Source organism: Pezoporus flaviventris, unplaced genomic scaffold, assembly GCF_033815535.1.
Source record: "Pezoporus flaviventris isolate CSIRO_AGI_PZ_B2104156 unplaced genomic scaffold, CSIRO_AGI_Pfla_v1 ptg000031l, whole genome shotgun sequence".
Lineage (NCBI taxonomy): Eukaryota > Metazoa > Chordata > Aves > Psittaciformes > Psittacidae > Pezoporus > Pezoporus flaviventris.
The window spans coordinates 15,687,244-15,706,755 of NW_026892579.1; the positions used below are offsets into that span (position 1 = coordinate 15,687,244).

At 37.0% G+C, this 19,512-nt stretch overlaps 1 protein-coding gene across 5 annotated transcripts in view; it reads left to right on the forward strand.

The window, feature by feature from the left end:
- The window catches only part of EPHA7 (EPH receptor A7), a 165,169-nt gene extending 146,633 nt beyond the window's left edge, over positions 1 to 18,536 (forward strand). For 2 of the 5 annotated variants that reach the window (XM_061460274.1, XM_061460275.1), the window contains exons 15-17: positions 3,617 to 3,810; positions 4,889 to 5,044; positions 17,561 to 18,536. In XM_061460274.1, the coding sequence (XP_061316258.1) occupies positions 3,617 to 3,810; positions 4,889 to 5,044; positions 17,561 to 17,756 (546 nt within the window). In that variant the 3' untranslated portion in view covers positions 17,757 to 18,536. Of the gene's footprint in view, positions 1 to 3,616; positions 3,811 to 4,888; positions 5,045 to 6,199; positions 10,393 to 17,560 lie in introns of those variants that run through there. The other 3 variants (XM_061460276.1, XM_061460278.1, XM_061460279.1) reach the window with 2 other exon arrangements.
- The last annotated feature ends 976 nt before the right edge of the window (positions 18,537 to 19,512 follow it).

Genomic DNA, 19,512 nt, shown 5'->3' on the forward strand with positions numbered 1-19,512 from the left:
AAGAAGTCTGACAGGAATATAAGATGCCTCAAAGGCAAACTTTACCTATCTTTCAGGGAACAGTAAGGAAAAACTTCTAAATAGAGGATAAATTTTGGTATCTTCATGCTTCTTCTTGGATTTTGAAAAGTATTTTCTCTTTTGAAAACTGCAAGGAAAGCACATGACAGAACCTTTTTCATAAAACAGATAATTACCAGTTCTTGCAGTTTTGTCTCTTTTTAGAATATTACATATTAGTCTTCAATAGCACCTAGTAAAAAGATGCATCACTTGCTTGGTAAAATAATTTAAAATATTCCTGTAAACTGTGATCTTCAAGCATGTCCTCCCAAAACATATACACATCCTACCAATCCCATAGATAAATCTATCATTCAAAAATATAGAATCATCTTATGGTTAGTTTTTTATTCTTCTTCACAGTTACCAATGGGAGTATTTAATGGGAATAAAAAATGCTAGCTGTGTCTCTTGTAGTTTTGCATATACACTCAGGTATATATCTTAAATGTATAATTTTGCCTAAAAGTGGATGTGGGGGTAGTCATAGACCAGATCTCCAAAAAAATATGTCTCCCTGACTCTGAATCTTTAAATGTCATGTGCTTAATTCTGACCCTCTTCATTTAAGTCATTGTTTTACATTAAGGAGGATACAAATACGTGTTGTGACCTCTTTTTAAAAGTCCTCCTTTTAGCAGTGCCTGGAGCTAGGGTGCACCGCAAAAACACTAATCCAACAAGCTCCCCGCAGAGGAACAGCGGGCTGAGCACAGGTGATACGCAGAGTCCCCTCAACTTCTCTGAGCAGTGGGCTCCCCTCACCTTAATCCTTGCTGGTAACAGAAACCCTCAGTCAGACCTCTGCACTTTACCCTATTCCCCTATTAGACTGCTGCTGTCTGCCTACTCCTAATTGTCATTCTGTTACTCACCCTAGTGCAGATTAGTTTTGCAGAAGAGGACAAGAGCTTAGGTTTACATACTTTTTCTTTGCTGTATTCCTGGATTTATTACCATTGTTATGATTATTAATTTGTAAAATTACTATATACCCAGAAGCAGAGTGATAACATTATGTTGTCCTGTGACCTGTATTTAATACTTCTTGGTCATCAATCAGTATATACAATGAACAGACCTGGTGCGCTTCTAATCTACTTTACATCTTCAGATAGCCTGATTATGATAAAAGCGTACCAGTATTCCCTTTTCCTCTTCTTGCAGCAAAAGCAGAACTTGAAATACATATTTTGGGAAGTGTAAATAATCCAAATATAATAATATAAATTAATAATATGATAAATTATAAATATTAGTAAGAACTCTAGCTGTGTTCTCTGTAGCTTTACTTGTTTAAAAAAAAAACACAGACTTTTGGAACCCCACCCCACTTTTCTTAGCAGAGTAGACACTTGTAGTACCCTTTGAAATGCCCAAGTTTTTATATATATTTTTTTTTAAATAAACTTTACTTACCAATATTTTAGATTTTTTTTTCAATGTTTTGGATATTTCCAGAAATTCTATCCATCTGTAGCTAACTCATTATTTTATATTTCTCAGTTTCACCCTTCTTGCTCAGAACACACATCAGAGAAACTGATTCTGCAGTATCCCAAAATCTTTTTAAAAATTTCCATCTTGATTCCTAACTCTCTTCAGATTTTTCTGCAGCTTATAATGAATGTGGAAAAGTCCTGCTCATGATCCTTTTGTTCATGTTTTCAGTAACCCATACACTCTTAGATATAGTCTTATCTAGGTGGTTTGCCAGTTCTGAGGATCTTAGATATTTTCATGATAGCGTTGCTCTTGCTGTTACCTACTTTTTCATTCCTCATTGGAGGTCTCTGCCTTCTGACCTCTTATGCAACTGCTTCTTTTGTGGTAAATCATATGTAGTGTGCCTAAAGGGTTTAATACCTTTTACCTTTTAGAAGGTCAAAAATTTCTGCATTACTTTTCATAACACACCAGTTGTCTTAAACACACAGTAGCTTATTTTTTACTTTTACTCCATTCCTTTACTGTGAGGAGTTGTTCTTTTGTTTTTTTCCTCTTAAACGTGCTCTAAAGTATCTTTCAATGTTCTCTTTTCTCCATAGTACTGTTCTTCCTTTTTCCCTTTTCTTCTGCAGAAATCCTCTCTCCCTACCCTGAGAGGTAATGTCACTGTTTCTGAAAGGGTGCCACAGTCATTCTTCAAGGTGTCTATGTTACTTCAGGAATGGAATATATTTCAATCATTTTTTAGTTGTCAGACAGTGCTGTCATTCTAAATGTTCAGGTAGGAAGCTGAGGCCCAGAGAGATGATGCAATTTCCCTGAGGTCAGAAGGCATTTTGCGACACAAACCTGCAGTAAGTGCCCTGCCACTGGGTTATACCTCCTCTTTTTAAAGAACCTCTTTTCTGCAAAAGGTTTTGATACAATCATGGGGTTCAGCCAGTTTTTTGAAGGTAATTTTGTATTCTTTGCAGTTCTGTCTCCCTTGCAGTCCACTGCTTTTGCATCTTCTCACACAGCCTATGGAATATTTTCTATCTGAAGGTATTATTTTCACTAAATCCTAGATATTCACCAACTTTATTTATCGTACCAGGTCTGCTTCCTAGGGCTACAACCAGAAGTTTCTAACCTTGCTTTCTGTACAAACTGAGGGAGAATACAGTCTTGTGCACTGCCCTTAAGGAACAAGCCCTCTTTCTTAGCAATTCTGATAGTGCCATGTCAGTCAATGTCAGTGTACCTGAAATCCTCTATGAACAGTGTTTTAGTCCTTTTTCAAAAGCCTTTATTATCTGCCTTGCTTCCTGATGTGCTTTCTTATCCTGCCCTTAAGGTCTTCAGCAGTTTCCTGTGATTTTACTTTACCCATTTTTATTTTCTGTTTAAATCCAAATGGACTTGGCTAAGGAAGTCAATGGGTGGTTGTAATTCTTCGTTCAGACATTTTATGCTCTCCTTTAATGATATCATCACTTAGCAGCATCTCTTATTAAATCTAACTTTCTGTTTAGCTGGTATATTAAAATACCATTCAGCCAGGTATTCCTCTCTCACATGGCATGTTTCTGCTACTTTATCATTAATATAACATGGCTAGACATAGAATACAACTTTTTTCCCCTAACAGTTTCTGTCTGATAAACATTTTTCTTGGATCTTTTTATAATATCTTCAGGCTTTTTGTATATTATATGTGCATGCACAGATCCCTATCCATTTACAAGTCAGTTACTTCTACCACACACTCTTTCACAAAAGCCTTGGGGCAAGTAATAATGCTTTCTGAAATAACTCCATTTATCAATCTATCTGTTGCTCCCTAGGTGAATTTAATTGTTGTTCCCTGCTGCTCACTTGACTAGGTAATATAGCTATGTTCTGCACGTATAGAGCAATATGCTTAATAAGCCCAAACAAAGTCAGGGAAATTATTTGAAAACATGAAGCCTAGTGTCAAAACAACAGACTCATATTTCTGTAACCATGATGGCAAATTTTCATGTGTTGGTTTTTTCCCTCCCTTTTATTTCTTGAACTGGGTAGCAGTATTCATTCTTTAAATTTCCCTTGATGAACTATGATTAACTGTGTTGGCTACTAGGTTATAAAAGCAATTGAAGAAGGCTATCGTTTGCCAGCACCCATGGACTGCCCAGCAGGACTGCACCAGCTGATGCTGGATTGTTGGCAGAAGGAGCGTGGTGAAAGGCCAAAGTTTGAGCAGATAGTTGGCATTCTGGACAAAATGATTAGAAACCCAAACAGCTTGAAAACCCCACTGGGAACCTGTAGCAGGTAAGGGAAGCAATAGAATGTGTTCTTATGATGATGAACGTGCCTGAATGTTCTTGGTCACTAGCTCTGGTTCACGCTTACTCCATGTGTCTCTTACTTCCTTCTTCCTTCTGTTCCCTGTTCTTCCCGTCCCTCATTTACCCTTCTTTTTTTTACCATGACGAGAAAGGACTTTCTTAAAAAATAAGCAAAATAAATAACATGGAACTAACAGATTTCTCAGCAAACTACTGCCTGTTCATCATTCTTTCCACTCTCACCACTAGCAGTTTTTGTTTTCCTTGTTTCTTAAAATTGTGAAGTCTGAAGGGCAAGGGTCATCATCTACTGTAGTTTTGTGTGATGCATTGCTTGCCCTCGGAACTGCTACAGTAGAAAAGTAATTAATAATACTCATACTCTGTCAATGTACTTTGACATGTTACACTCTAGATTTTTACCTTTCATTTTCTGGCTTTTATTCCTTTCAGTGATTACATCTCATTGTATTTCATGGTGTAGGTTTTAATGGTTTCTTAGTAATTTCAGGAATTATTTAATCATGATAATCTTTTGATCTGCTACCTAGATCACTGCACTAGGGAATCAACTAGCCTGTGTTCTGTTCCCGGTTCTTCTACTGACTGATATGCTTGTGTGACCTTAAGCAACTTTGTGTCTCTGCTCTTCCCTTGTCTTTGTTTTGTCCCATCCATTTGAATAATGAGAATAGTTACTTCTATATTTTCTAATATGCTTAAAAAATAGCATCTTTATTTTACTCAGCAACTGTAGTTGCAGCTTATGGCATGCTAGGTAATAAGGTTGATTTTCTGTTGGTGACAATAACCCGTTACGCTGATTCTCTTTAATCTGACCTTTCATCTTTTACATGAATAAGCTTAGGAGATACATACTGTCAACTACAGAGTAGTCAAGAACCACTTACAGAATAATCTGAACTGTGTGTAAAGGCCAGTTGCATTCTACTCTTGACATTTTTAATGCCCCAGACTTATTTGACTCTCACCTTGCTAAATATTCCTTGATGTTTTACACTCTTTGGAAACAACTTACTTTCCTTTTTCCTTCTCTGTAGACCAATTAGCCCTCTTCTGGACCAGAACACACCCGATTTTACCACTTTCTGCTCCGTAGGCGAATGGTTACAAGCTATTAAGATGGAAAGATATAAGGATAATTTCACAGCAGCAGGCTACAACTCTCTTGAATCAGTTGCAAGGATGACTATTGAGTAAGTTAGTACTGGGCATGTTTAACTTGCATTTAGGGAATTTCTAGGTAAAATAATACACAATGATCAAATCCAAAGCTTTACCCTGAGTACAAACATGGTACCTGGGGGTAAGCCAGCAAGTTTAACAGCTGACGATGTTATATTAGATCATCCCATGATGGCATCACCTTTTTCCCTGCTTTTGAGACCAGTTGAAACAACAGCAAGGGCCTAGAATTTGAGGAAGACTGTGACCAATTTCAACGTATGCATGTATTGGAAAATAACCACTTTGCCTCCACTACCTAATTGGTACTTTTTTCCAGGCTTGTACTAGGAAGATGTGTAATTTTCTTCTAATTGGCTGGGGGCTGTCTGTGTCCTGCAAGAAATGACTTTGCATCACTATAAGTCTATAGAAGCAAAACAATTTTCTGAAGGCAAGCATGGCCTGTATTAGTACTGCCATCTTAAACAGGTCTTCTTGGCACCCTGCAAACATCTTTCTTATCCTGGTGGTTGCCAAACACATATAATTTCTCTTACAGAGAGCAGCGGTTTTCTATGGAAGTTTCTAAACAATAATTTCAAGTTTGCAACCCTACTTTCATCTGCCTGGTATTAATAGGGGTCTCAGCCTACAGCTGGAGAACTGTCATTAGAGCCCACAAGCTTCTACGAGGTCAAGTAGCACTAGTAGCAGTGGAATTGAAACAGCTGCTCTTTCATTTGCATGATGGGTATGGGTGAATATGCAAAGGGTTTCTCTAGGCATCTCTTTAGGAGTCAGAATGTGATCCCCAAAATCTTGTATTTATGCATAACTTTGTCCTGAAAGTCACCTGAAGTATTTTACAAGAGGAGTGTCTCTTTCTTCGGGTGTCCCTAAGAGCCACAATGAAAGATTATCATAGTGAAAACATACTGGCCTCATTCTTAGATGTGGAGATACATGCAGTGTAATTACATGACAGTTGACTTGTAATTGCACTCCTTGCTGAGAAGTTGAACAGTGCCTATATGAACTTCACAGTACTGACCTGAGCTTCCAGTGTAGCCTCAATGTTAGAAACCTGTAGCACAGACCACTTCGTAGCTTTGACTCACAGTTGAATACCATACAATAGCAGTCTAAGTTGAAAAATTAACAATGTACGCATTTATCTTTCCCAGGGATGTGATGAGTTTAGGGATCACGTTGGTTGGTCATCAAAAGAAAATCATGAGCAGCATTCAGACTATGAGAGCACAAATGCTACATTTACACGGCACTGGCATCCAAGTGTGATAGACATTTCTCCCTTATGAGGGAGGTGACAGACTGAGAGAACAGCACTGGCCTTCAGTATATATGAAGTGCTGCTAGAAGACACTTGATTTCCTGGGTCCTTCCTGCAGTGAATAGAAGAGCTACAAGAAGCACCTACAGACTTGAACTCCTAAGTGCCACCAGAATTTATGAAAAGGGAATTAGGATCCACCAGTGGTGGCAAGGAAAACCGCAGTGACAATAAACAAAGTACTACCTGAAACATACAAACACCTTGAGCTCTCTAACCTCCTTTTTATCTAATAGACTTTTTAAATGTACATAAAAATTTAAAAAAGAATATATTTGTCAGATAAAATCATGATATTGTTGAATTCAACAAGATATTTTCCTTAAATCTGTGATTTCTGAATCTTTTTTTAATCATTTGTGTTTATTCTTCATAAAGACTTTCTTTTAGTATGATGTTTATATCTTTGGACCTTTTTAGTGCTAATTCTATGACACATTACTACACTGGGTACCTCTGAAGGATTATTTGAGTTCCTAGAGATTTAAGAAGCATGACCAAGCAATGTATAACTGTCCAAACTTTGGTATCCTTTTGTGCCATTTACTTTTGTTAGATCAGCACCATATTGACATGGCTAGCTAATTGGCACGGAGTCAGGAAAATGCAAGGTGCCAAGAGCTCTGATATTTTTTAAAGAATTTTTTAAGGTTACACATATACTATCTTTTAAAAGAAAATAAAAGAGAAAAAAAAAAAAAAAAAAGAAAAAAGAAAAGCAATAATGACCCCTAAGTAGTTCTAGGCACTTTTAGCAAATTGTTTGCAAGATGATTTTAATGGACTAGAGTTAAAGTGAGATATATTCTAAGATGTAGATCTACAAACGTAAACCTGCTGAGATACTGCATTGAATGGACAAGTGATTGTAGGAGTGTCTCAGAACACAGGTGCAGTTCTCCAGTGTTACCTAAACTGTTCAATCTGAGCACATCACTTTTTTTTTTTCAGTACTCTGCATTAGCAAATCTGAGAGAAATAGCTGGCATATATTTTATATGAGTTTAAGCCGTATACAGTTCAGCTGTCAGAATGAGGACATAGATTTTATATGAGAACTGTAGAGCATGAGGCAAGGGGCAGTTCAAAATTTTCAATTTTTTCATAAGCTTTTGCTGCTCTGAACAATTATGCACGTGTGTGCTCACATAGACACAACAGTCAGTCATTCCTCAGGAGCACAGATGCAAGAGTCGTTGCTCAATGGAATATCTTTACACCATTTGTAGATAAATTTTGCTTGATTAAAATATTTAACTACTATAAGCAATAATGAACAATGTCTCTACAGATATTGCAGGAATATATGTGAATCAGAGAGAAATGCTTTAAACAAAAATCTGAAAATTGTGAACTACCCCAGCTATGAAATGCTGTACTTCCAAAGAGAATTGGGCTGCTTCTATTGATTTTGATAGAGAAAGATCCCAGGGATCAGTCATAAATTGGTCTTGTTTGATAATGTGGGCATCCACATAAAAAAAATAAAAACAAAAGAAAAACCCTGTAAATGTTCCTTTGTAAAACTTGTAAATTTTATTTATACTGTCTTGTTTTGTACACATATTTATGTGTAGTGAGCTCTGAAAACATTGAAAATGCACTATATTTTTCTATTTTACTTGCAGAGCATCACAAACAAACATGTATATTCAGTGCTACATAATGTGTTTTCCCACATTTAGGACCAAAGATAGTTATCAAAAGCTTAAATGCATCATTTTCACCCTCCTTTTTTCTCCCCCTTTTTAGATCACTGTACAGTGTTATATTTGTCATTTTATTTATTTGTTTCTTAGAAAAATCAGTTTGGTTATACTAAGTTTTTGTCCCCCCTGCTTTTGTTAAAGAAAATCTGTAAAAAGCTTTTAAATAACATAATCCCGTTACATAGACACTTCCATTTGTAATCTTTGTAATAGACTGTAAATATATTTTTGGAACTATAATGCAATGTGCATAAGGGTTATTTTTCAGTGTCCATATATGATTGTTTATACAATTCACAGCACTTTACAGTCATGCTGAGAAGCCTAATTTATTGCCTGGATTTGGGCAGAGTAAGAAAAAAAGGTGAATATTCTTATTTCATATTAGATTGTCATTCAGTAGAAATGGAGTTATTTTCTTGTATGCAGCTCAATATGTTTTTTTAACTATTAAAATTCATTTTTCTAGAAATGCTGTAGAAATAAGATGCAGAGTAGACTGCATGCCCAGTAGTTGAAATTAGTGCACACAAACACTCAGCCAAGGCACTTCAAGTAGCCGTTGGAACACTCTTGATTAATAAACACACATTTTGTGTTATAACAAATGCTAAGTGCCTCACTACTGGGGTGAGCATCTGTGGGCAGCTGCACAGGGTGCTTGTCAGTTGTACTGCTACTTTAGGCACCCAGCTATGAATTTAGGAGTGTAAGATCAGACACCTTCTTCCTTATAAATCTTGGTTATTGTTTCAAAGGGCTTGGTGATTAAAGGTGCGATGCAGCAATGCTAGTATTGCTGAGAACTCACAAACCCTAAATGCAAGAGAGTTAAGGCCAGGCTTCACCTTTAGGAATTTTTCCATATTCTGAAGCACAGAGGCCTCAAAGCACATGTGGTGACCTGGGCTCACACACATGAAAGTGAGGACCCTAATGGTATTTCTCTGTTATTTTTTGTTGAGTTCCTTATTGTTTGTTGTTTTACTTCTTTGAATAGTAAATATATTTTGTCATTCATCTATATACCTTGACTGCCTTAATGTTGTCACAGATTTTTACACATTTGAAGGGTATAGAGTAGACCCAGAAAGCACAATAGCTGTCGATACTCCTATCGTATCTATCTGCTCAGAACATTACTTCAATTTAGAGCACATGCATGTAAATGGATTTGTAACTAGTAGAGCAGCAACATATTGATGTTGGTTGCAGTTCCCCTGGTTCCAGAAAAACATAGTCCAGTGTAAGAAAAATTAAAGTGCAGAGAAAGTTGATGTTCATGGAACAAACTGAAGAAAAAGCTGGGTCAGAGGGAAAATTAAAGGCTAAATGACAAAGACATTATCTCAGTTCTGGCTTAATTTCATTGAATTTGGAAATCGTGCATCGCTGAAAGCAGGTTACCAGGCTGTCAGTGAGGATGATCTTTCTTGAATTTATCCATCTACAAGCATCTAAAAGAACGATGCCTAAGACAAACAGGACGAATCTCCCTCTGGGAATGCTCATCTTTATTACCTGTAGAGGGAACCCAGATGATTAGCTTAAATTAGGCGTCTAATATCTAGATAGTTAAAGTTAGATGAGGTGATCCCTACCCAGTATGTCCTTGGCAGCTGCAGTTTCCCCTGCAAGCTGAGTGTTGTAGAAAGGCAGCTCCTCCACTACTAGTATGTCCCAGAATGTATTTAAACTGGGCTTTATCACAGAAAGGGGTGATTTTTATTTTTTTTAACTATTATTCAGATATTTGTAACAGATCATCTAAATGATTTTTGTATATGGGTATTGATTCTTGAAAAATTTGTGATTGTTCTGAGGAAGACCTGCCTAGTGAATTACAATTATTTAATATTTTAAATAATCAGAAGTATTTGCTGACACACTGCTTCATACAGAGGTTATGTGATCAGATATGATAGTTGCTGTTTGCAGAAACATGTTTATCTAAAGCCTTGTCATGTAAAAATCTCCAAGAGGCACAGATGCTTAAATGTATCTCAAATTGAATGTTGCCCTTAATATCTCAATAATTGAGCTCTGTCTGTATTATTCTTCATTTTAAATGAGGGGGTTTTATATTTGTTTAAGCTGGAGTTATCTGGCATCCACTAAGGGAGTTTGAAAAACATGATTTTAAATTAAATTTGCTTTTCTTCACTGATAGTAATATACGGTAAATAGTTTCCACTGTTTTGAATGTTACAAAAATTATTCCTTTAATGTGGGGGGATAAAGAGGGTTATTTTTGTTTTGTTGTTGGTATTTTTTTACATTTATTGGTTAGTAGTTGAAATAAAAAAAATAATAATAATTTGTCCTTAACTTTCTAAATAATTCATATATATCAATTTTGAGACTGATTTAAATTCTGTGACTTTTGAGTTACTACTGAGGATGATGATAATGTCATTACAGCCATAATACCAAGTGATGCCAAGACACCCTGCCACAAGGGTGGTTCAGCCAGTATTCGGTTGCCCAGTAATGGCATGAAGCCATCCACTGGCTGTGTGTGGGGAGTGAAGTCCAAAAATAGTCATTCCACCTTTTAAAAATATATATGTGACATGTTAGAGCTAACACATCCTTAATGAATTACTTCCCTGCATGCAGTTAGAAACTGATACGCTCATGATATGCATTTTGTTTTGGTGGGGTTTGTTTGTTGGTTTGTTTTATTTTAAACAAGTGACATTTGGGATGTTTGTGGAAGAGAACAATTCCCAGGCAGGACGACAAGACCAGTTTAAGAAAAGTACAATACAAATTATTGCCTAACAGTAATTCTGGCAACAGGTGCTGCAGGGGGTATTGGGGCAGTTGGTGTTATGATTTGCTGAGCAACCAGCACAGCAGGGTTTCTGCATTGTTAGGATTGTATTTCTGATTAATTAACTGATATGTAGAAAAAGCATGTTTTCCCCCACTAACTTGGAATGGATAGATTGTAGATCTGGGATGCTACTCAAAAGTCATAGCCTCAAACTAATTTCTAGTAAAACAAGAAATTCTGGGCAGCAGCCTGTATTTTCTCTCCTGTTCCCTTAAGGGCTGTCAGTCATAGCCAACAATTACGAACGATCTTTACAATACAAGAGATCTTTATTGTCTGCATAGTGCAGCCTTCTATTTACTTGGGAATAGGCAGTTCTGTAATTAAATTTCCTGCAAGAGGGAGTGTGGAGGGATGGGGTGAGGGGGATACAGAAGCTTGGTGAGGGGGAGATGGGCAACCACATATGAAAAATAAAGGAAGAAAACAATCCAGCAAATAACCTGTGAAACCCAAAATATGACTGGGCTCGCTGCTTTTGTAGCATATTCCATACAGGAATTTAAAAAATATATTAAACCATAGGCGTACAATCTGCAATATCCTGACAAAAGACTTGTGACAGAATGCAAGCTACATTTCTGGGAGTGTTTCCTTTCTGGACTTGGTTTTATGAGATTTTGAAGTTAGGATAATTAACACAGTAAAATCTGTTGGGACAGGCTAAGGAACAAAATCAGCATGTCTATCATAACCGTGAAATTCTCAGTGCACTTTCAGGGTTGGTAAGGATTAGGCAGTTTAAAAGTGAAAGGACTTGTGGAGTTTATATGCTGTATAGACTGTGTAGGTAATGTCCTGAGAGATTATAAAGGTTAAAATTTAAAGAGGAAAACCCTCACTTTCGTACCTGGTGAAAATTCAGAAGATGGGAGGGAACGCAAAGTGAAGCCATTCAGAATGTGAGACTAAGTTGTAGGGCTCTGCTGAGTTTGCTGGCAGGAGAGTTAAGGAGTGTAAAGATTTTTTTGTTTCAATAAAGAGACAGTGTTAATAAAATGTACCTAATAATCTAATGTGGAGTGGTTTCAGTGCTCTGATTTTTCCTCAGGACAGATTGGAATTTGTCAAAGACACTAAATTGAGACAGATGGTAAAGCAACTGGTAATACACAGCTCATTCAAGCAGACTTGAAAGAGACATGAAAGGAGGATTTTGCATTAAAAGCCTGAAAATAAAACATGAATTCTGGTGCTATTTACTCTTGGAAGGTTTTACAGTAGTTTAAGTCTAGGGTAATGATAGCAGACTTCAGCACTGATCCTACACAAATTGAGTGAAATTAATCTCTAGTTAGGGCGACCAAAAAGAACCACAAGTCAAAAAAAATAGTTCATGCCTTGATAGACTGTGAAAAAAAGATGTACTACAGCCATGTGAAACTTGTATATCCAGCCAAATGAGTTTTGGACAAAACAAGACGTAATGCCTAGTGCCAGAAAACCTAAATGGGGAACAGAAAATATATTACTCCATGGACCAAGGCTTAAGTACTTAATTGAATCAAATAACCAATTGTAGAACAGTGCTGCTGATAATAATATTAATAATGAAGATCTACAACTTAGAGGTTATCTGATGAATCATAATATAGCCAAGTCTGAAAAATGCAGTCAGTGCTTAAGCCATAGCTATGCCCAAAGACTTCTGTGTGCTACTGATATTGGACTTCCGTGAGTCTGATTATTGCAAGTCATTTATATACTGGAGACATTATAGCCCCACATCCATAACTAAAGCCCTCCTCTTTTGAGCCAGAAACAGGACTGCTGAAGAGTCTGTATAGTCCATCGAATGCTATATAAATTATCCTCTAATCATTTCCTCAGAATTACCAAGAAAGTCATGAGTTTTACATTAAGAAACAAACTTCCTGCTCCCAAGATGCCATCTCACTGAGAAGAAAAATAATCCATTCATTTTACTAGTACATTAAAACAGGGCTTGAAAGAGGCTAGACTGAAGAATTATAGAATGTATCCACGTTGATTGCTCACATTTCATGTCTGTAGAAACATCACTCAGGCAATTTCTTGACTATCATTCAACCTGTCTTACTATGCCAGTTTCCACTGGCTTCCTGAAGGGCTGCATGTCCATTTTCAAGATGTCTGCTGGAAAATGTTTCGATTTCCTCAGGAACAAACCAGCCTATGCCAAAAACGCATGTGTAGCTTGAGCAAGAAGGTTCAGGAATCTCAGATTAGCCCTCTCCAGATTGTTCTTTTCAATCAGAGTCATAAATTAAATGTGTTTTCCCACTGAGGTTGCGCATAGTAAATTGCATGACAAATATGATTTGCCTGGAATAAACTTACTAAAATCATCCAGATACCTCCTGAAGGCCATTCAGAAATGGCAGGTTTTAAGTGGCGGGTAGGATTTTGCTTAGAAAGTAAAAAAGGTGGGTCTAGGGGGAGTCTTTGCGTGCAGTTATTCACACTCAATTAAACACTTATTAGTATGGAACTTTCTGGGTAGCAGTTATTGTCTGTCACTGTCACTGAAACTAGACCACAAAATGCAAAATCTGTGAGTTTGCAAGAATAAACAAATGAAAAAAAAGAAATTCTGTAACAGAATTAGACCAAGTCTTCACCATTTCTTTTTTTTTCTTCTTGGCTGCACTGGTGCTTCCATATGGGGTCAGCGGAAGAATAAGATGTGTCCAGACAACAGAAGAAAAGAATTTGGTTTGGGTGCCAAGTTATTGGGAATTGCCCAGTAACACCAATGATATAAGCTGATTGAGTATGTTTAAAATAATATCAAAATATTTCTGTAGGCAGTACAGTCTAAGAGCTGAATGGCAGAAATCAAAATACCTGGTGAGGGGACTATTTCAGGGCAGTGGGAGGAAAGAGTTACCTCTGATGACTGAAAAGTCTGTTCTCATTCCTTTTTACTATTACAAACCTATTTCTTACGGATTTTATGAAATTATACAGCTGGATTAGTGAAAGTCATATGGAAATGAAGGTTTTACCTGTGTTATCTACTTCTGAATTATTTGCTGAAAAAGAATGACGATATTCCCTAGAAATATTACCTGCTGTGAGTATAGCAAAGTACCTGAATAATTATGGAAAAGAAAAAAAAAAAAAGGTCCTTATAAAGTAAGCCTTCAAAGCATCTAATACCATTTTTACTCTTATATTTTGTTATATTTTGAAATAGGATTGTGTAAAGCTGATTTTTTTTTCTTTTTTAACATCCAGTGCTGTCATGTTATTTAAAATTCTAGAGGAGTAGATATTATGTATATCATCCTTTTACAAGTAGTCCCATGATATTTAATGTTAATTTTTCAGGTCTAAACTACCACTGCTTCACTTTAGATACCGAAGAAACAGAAAACGCATAGCATACAATTATGCAGCTGTACATCTGTCATTGAGCCATCACATCGTACTTTTGCAAAACAATGTACTACATTTGGCAGTGTTTAGACCTCAAATTCTGTAGTTTTGTTGCTACTGGTTTTGTATTTAAAGCCTTTCAGTGATGGAAGCCCTTGTTTGCTAAGGTCAGTAAGCATTAGTAAGCAGATGAACATGATGTAAATCAGTAGCAGCCATTTGCTGAAATTATGGAGATACCTCACAGAGGTGACATCCAGCTGTCACCAAGGTTCCTTTCTCTCCTTGTCTAGTGTGACTGCCAGAACAAACCAACAGACCAACTCCCCTCATGCTTATTGACAGCTGAATTGCGGCTACCCATAGTTAAGGATACACAGCTGATGAAAATGTAGCACCTCTCTGGCATCCTTTTACCTCAGTTTACAGGAAGGCTCACCTTATCTTTTTGTGATATGATGAATGGCCTATTTCTTGTCTGAGAACACATGGAAATTTTACATATCTCGTGGGTGAGAAAGGATAGAAAGCGTAAGACTGGCTCTACAGCTTTGGGCTGTGAGAAGGTATTACAACAAGGCCCACATGATACTTTCAACCTCTCTGTGGGAAGGGAGAGACTCTGTAGGTATTCATATATTGCTGCACACTTTGAGCTGTAGCTGCTTGCCTGGGAGAAGGCTAGTTAGGCTAAGGCTAATCCAAAATCACCTCTGAAATTTCTTCCTGCACTCTACAATCTCTTCCCTTCCTGAAGCGCCTTTCCTTTCCAGAAATCCCCTCCCTCTTAACCTAAAATTCATATATATGCCACTTCCCTGAGAATACAAAGATTTGTCCTGAGTAAAATGAAGTTTTTCATGGAAGAGTTTGAGTGGCACGTTATGTCCCAGAAGAGCTAGTATTTTGGTCTGCATGCACCATGCTTTCGCATATCATTTTGCCATTGTTCAACTGTTAGATAAAATGCATATGACCTCTTTGATCCTCCTTTTACATTGCATTTCCTGTTGAAAGGATGTATTTAGTCATCTACTTCAAGAAAAGATTTAGGACTCTGAATCTCTGAAAACAGCTTCCTCGGGACACATCCAGATTTACTGCTAGGATACATGATGGCTTACATGATAGCTTACCAAGGACCCTCTGAGAACTAGGTCTCACTGGGTTTTCTTTCTGCGGAAGTTATATTGTGGGTGGTAAGGAGCGTGTGCTAATTTTGTTCCATTATTAACTGCAGGTATGGCCTTGGCATGCATCAGAGACTAGGTAAATGAGTACTAAATTCAACCAGTCTGTAAGATCTTCCAACCAAGAACTGAAGCCTATCCATACTTCTGCAGGAAGGATAAACATCAGCCCATTTATCCACTGGCTTTGACTGGCTTTCAGTTTCTCCAAACTGTTTTAGATTTCTATCTGTTTATATGGAGACAAAGTATCTAATTCAGGCCTGGTATGACACTGAACAGCAGGGCAGCTGGAAGTGAAGCATTATGATAATAGCTAGGTCATGCAGATGCAAAGAAATTATGAAATAAATTTGCTAAGTCTGACACTGGCATCCCCATCTCCCATTTGTTGATGTTTCATAGTTGTTAGTTTGCTCTGGTGAAACTCTCTGGCAGAGAGAACTATGTGCAGCCTAGTAAAGCTATGCCACAGTCTAGAGTATATCTGCACCATCTCGTCATCCAGCAAGCTTCCTCCTGGTGCTGACCAAAATATGTCAGTTGAGACAGAGCAAATATAAATATAACCTGAAGATTTAAATGTTAGTGCATCTACGTGCTATTTGTGACTGCCATTTGCCTTTAGCTTTGGATAAATTCACATCAATCATTTCTACTAATTCAAAGACATACTTGACTTCAAAATACCAAAAAGAAACTATCATCAAAGTTAAAAAAAAAAAAAAAAAATCTTCCTTTTGGAAAGGATTTCTCCTCAGACTTCCTTTTTGTTGCATTCTTTTCTCACACATTCCTTGCATTACTACGGTTTCAAAGGACAGGTGCAGAAGAACCTAATAAAAGCAAGATTTAGCTTAGTTAATACCTTGCCTCTATGTAAAATTTGTCCCTAGGACACTACACTAGAGACAGAAAAAATCATTCTGTCCTTTCATCAGAATGTTTCATCTAGCTTTTCTTTTTGTTTACTAAGCCTCAGATATTGTGGCTATTAATATTGTCAGGTCCTCTTCTCAGCTTATCATAAAACATCTACTCCCATTTTGTCCAGTTTAGTGACAGAGATGTATGGCATGCTACAATGTATTAATAATGTTGTTCTCTTGGATGAGTATCTTCCCTTTGATTCACACTGTTGAGTACTCTAATCCATATGCTGGAATGGCAGATACTACTTTGGAATCATCTGTAATAATATTGGCTGGTATGGCAGGGGGACATTCCTCCACTCGTTTATTTTTCTTTAGTATTAGCGTTACATTGGCTTGTCTCAATGTCTGTAATAAATTGCTTTTCTCCCAGGAATTTTCAAATAATTTAGTTAAGAGACTGCTAACCATATGTACAATAATTTCCATTCAGTCCTGGCCTACATCCATTAGTCCTAAAACTGTATTGTTTTAGAGATTTCATATGGCTAGCCTGTCACTAAATGTACAGTAAAATCCACAACTTTTTCTTCTTCTTTTAAGCTCTGGGGTTCTGTCTTTGGCAACATAAGTAATATAAACTTTGTCTTTGGATGCCTAGTATCATGTAATGACCAAGACAAGTCAGTTAAAATGTTTTATAAGACTTTTCAGTGATTCTAAGAGAGCTTCTGGTAGTATCAGTTAGGCTAAAGGAGAGTCTACTTTATTAGTTTACATGCTAGAATTTAACTACTGTGTGTATGCTGTTTTAATTAAGCAGAGTTTAAATTGAACACACCCATTCCATCCTTTTCCTGCTTCTGTTTTAAAGAATTATCAACATCTTCTCTCAGTCCTTAATTTTATACCCAAACACCCATCTGAAAAACTGCACCTCATTCATTTATTTCCTTTATTTCCAATACTGAAATTGTCAGTTATACCCCTGTGGCTCATTGAGATCCAACGTGAAACACAACTACATTTCCTTCATGTTAGGGATGTTTGCTTGAGAATCTTTGGATTTATTAATGTTTACCTAGCTAGTCGATGAGAATTTTTGTCAAGCAGTGGTATATACATGGCATGATGATGATAGTGTAATTTGCCTCTATTACTTCCTGATATCAGGATTCTGCTGCACTGCCAATTTCATATCTGTTGTTATTATTTGTTTGACAGAATCAAAAACATGCCAGGTGCTTTGCAAAACAGAGAACAAGAAAAATCCCTTTCCAGAAGAGATGACAGCCTGAATAGAAATGAAATAATGGCAGGAGACAAAGGAAGCAGAAAGGGGAAGCAAAACAAGAGTTATAACCATAAGATCATGAGATTGGTTTGGAGGCACAGTGAACGCTATGAGGCATTTTTTTAAAACGCATAAGGACTGTAGTTGGGATTAGAGAATGGAAATGTAGAAAAGAAGCTTGGAAAGGAATGGAGAAGAAGGGAGATACAAACTGGCAACAGGAGGAAGAGTAAACAGAGGTGTATGGGAGAGGCCAGCACACACACCTGACAAACTGAGGATTATGACTAATGACAAGAATGAAAGACCACATCTGAAGAGCATGATGATTTCAGGAGGATGGCGAAGCAGGACGTGGTGATGCTGCTAGGGAGAGAAGAGCCAGCAAAGCTGCCCTGGAAGCCTGCCCTGGAAGCTCCTCACACTGATATAACCCTGCTTCCCCATCTTCTTTCTAGCTCCCCTCTTATACACAAAATATGTATGTAGAAGAGTAAAGGAGAAGGAGAAGCAGCTAAATCAAACATTTCCAAAGATCCTGCTGGGGAAGAATTTTAAACTGGGATAATACAGATTTACTCCTACTGATGCTGTTGCTTGTAGCAAGTGGCAGAGTGCATCCTGTTAGCCTTTCTTATGCAGACAAATCAATGGGAGTCTTTACCACTACTTACAATTAGGCCTTGCTGGGAAATACTCAGCAAAATTATAATACTCCAGCCAGTCGAGGACGTTTAAAAATGTCCTTCCATTATCAGAAAGAAGCAGAAATTATGACATTCACATTGAAATGGAAACTGGGGAAAAAAAAAATATTTAAGCACTTTCTTTTCAAACTGAAAATAATCATTTTGGTATTACAGAAAAATGTAAGGGTGGATTTTTCTCATTTAAAAATTTCACCTTATAATTCCCATTTATCAGAATTTTTTGTGAAAAATTATTTTAATTATGTTGGATTGGCTTTTTTTTATTTTCTTCTAAAAAATTAGTGTTATCTTTAAAAGAAAACTTGAAAATTTCCATTTTCAGTCTCTCAGGCATTTTAAACTGTCTTGGTTTCCAAGGTAAGAATTCCTCAGGCGTAAGAAAGCTGCAGAGTGGCCAGTCTAATCTCTTCCTCACTTCCTTCTCCTCTGCTTTGGTGACCAGACATGTCTAAAAGATTAGGCTGCAAAGAGAAAAACCAGTTTCTGTGTCTCCCTGAGAAAAGGCACTTTGCCAACTTCTTTTAAGAATTATTAAGTAGATCTGCTTACAGGAAATCACTTCTTTGCTGCAGACTGTCTCCATTTAAATCCTCCTCACAGCTCTTCCATTTTGCCTGGGAAAGGTTATCAGAAAGCACACTGGAAAGGTTCAGATCTTTCTGTCTCCTGTGAAATTATTTTTAGACATAGTTACAGCTTGGCAGATGCACTGGTATGACAGTTGAGAGACTACTGATGGTAATGGAGTATTCTATTGCTTTGGCTTTTATAGACACTTTTTGCTTGGTACTTCTGACTGCAAAGTATTGATGTTTAGGGTATTATAGGTACTTACCCATTGTATTATTTCTCATACATTTTAGAGGACAGCTCTGGATAAATCTTTCTTTTCCTTCAGGGTAACACAGCTTTGTATGAGTCATTCATCTTGAATGTACACCAGAGTGATATCAAGTTGGTTGTTGAAACAGCTTATCAATAGGATGACCATTTTTAGTCTCTTCTAGCAGTGGAACGATATAAGTATTGTCTCCCTGAGATAACAGCCTCATTTAAGAATATCTTGGTGGCTCCGGATAGGATTCAAATCAAATAATTCATCCAAGTGAGGAGGAGACAATTGCGTGTCATAGCTGAAACATTACCAAAAATCCTTAACTGACTGGGTTTGT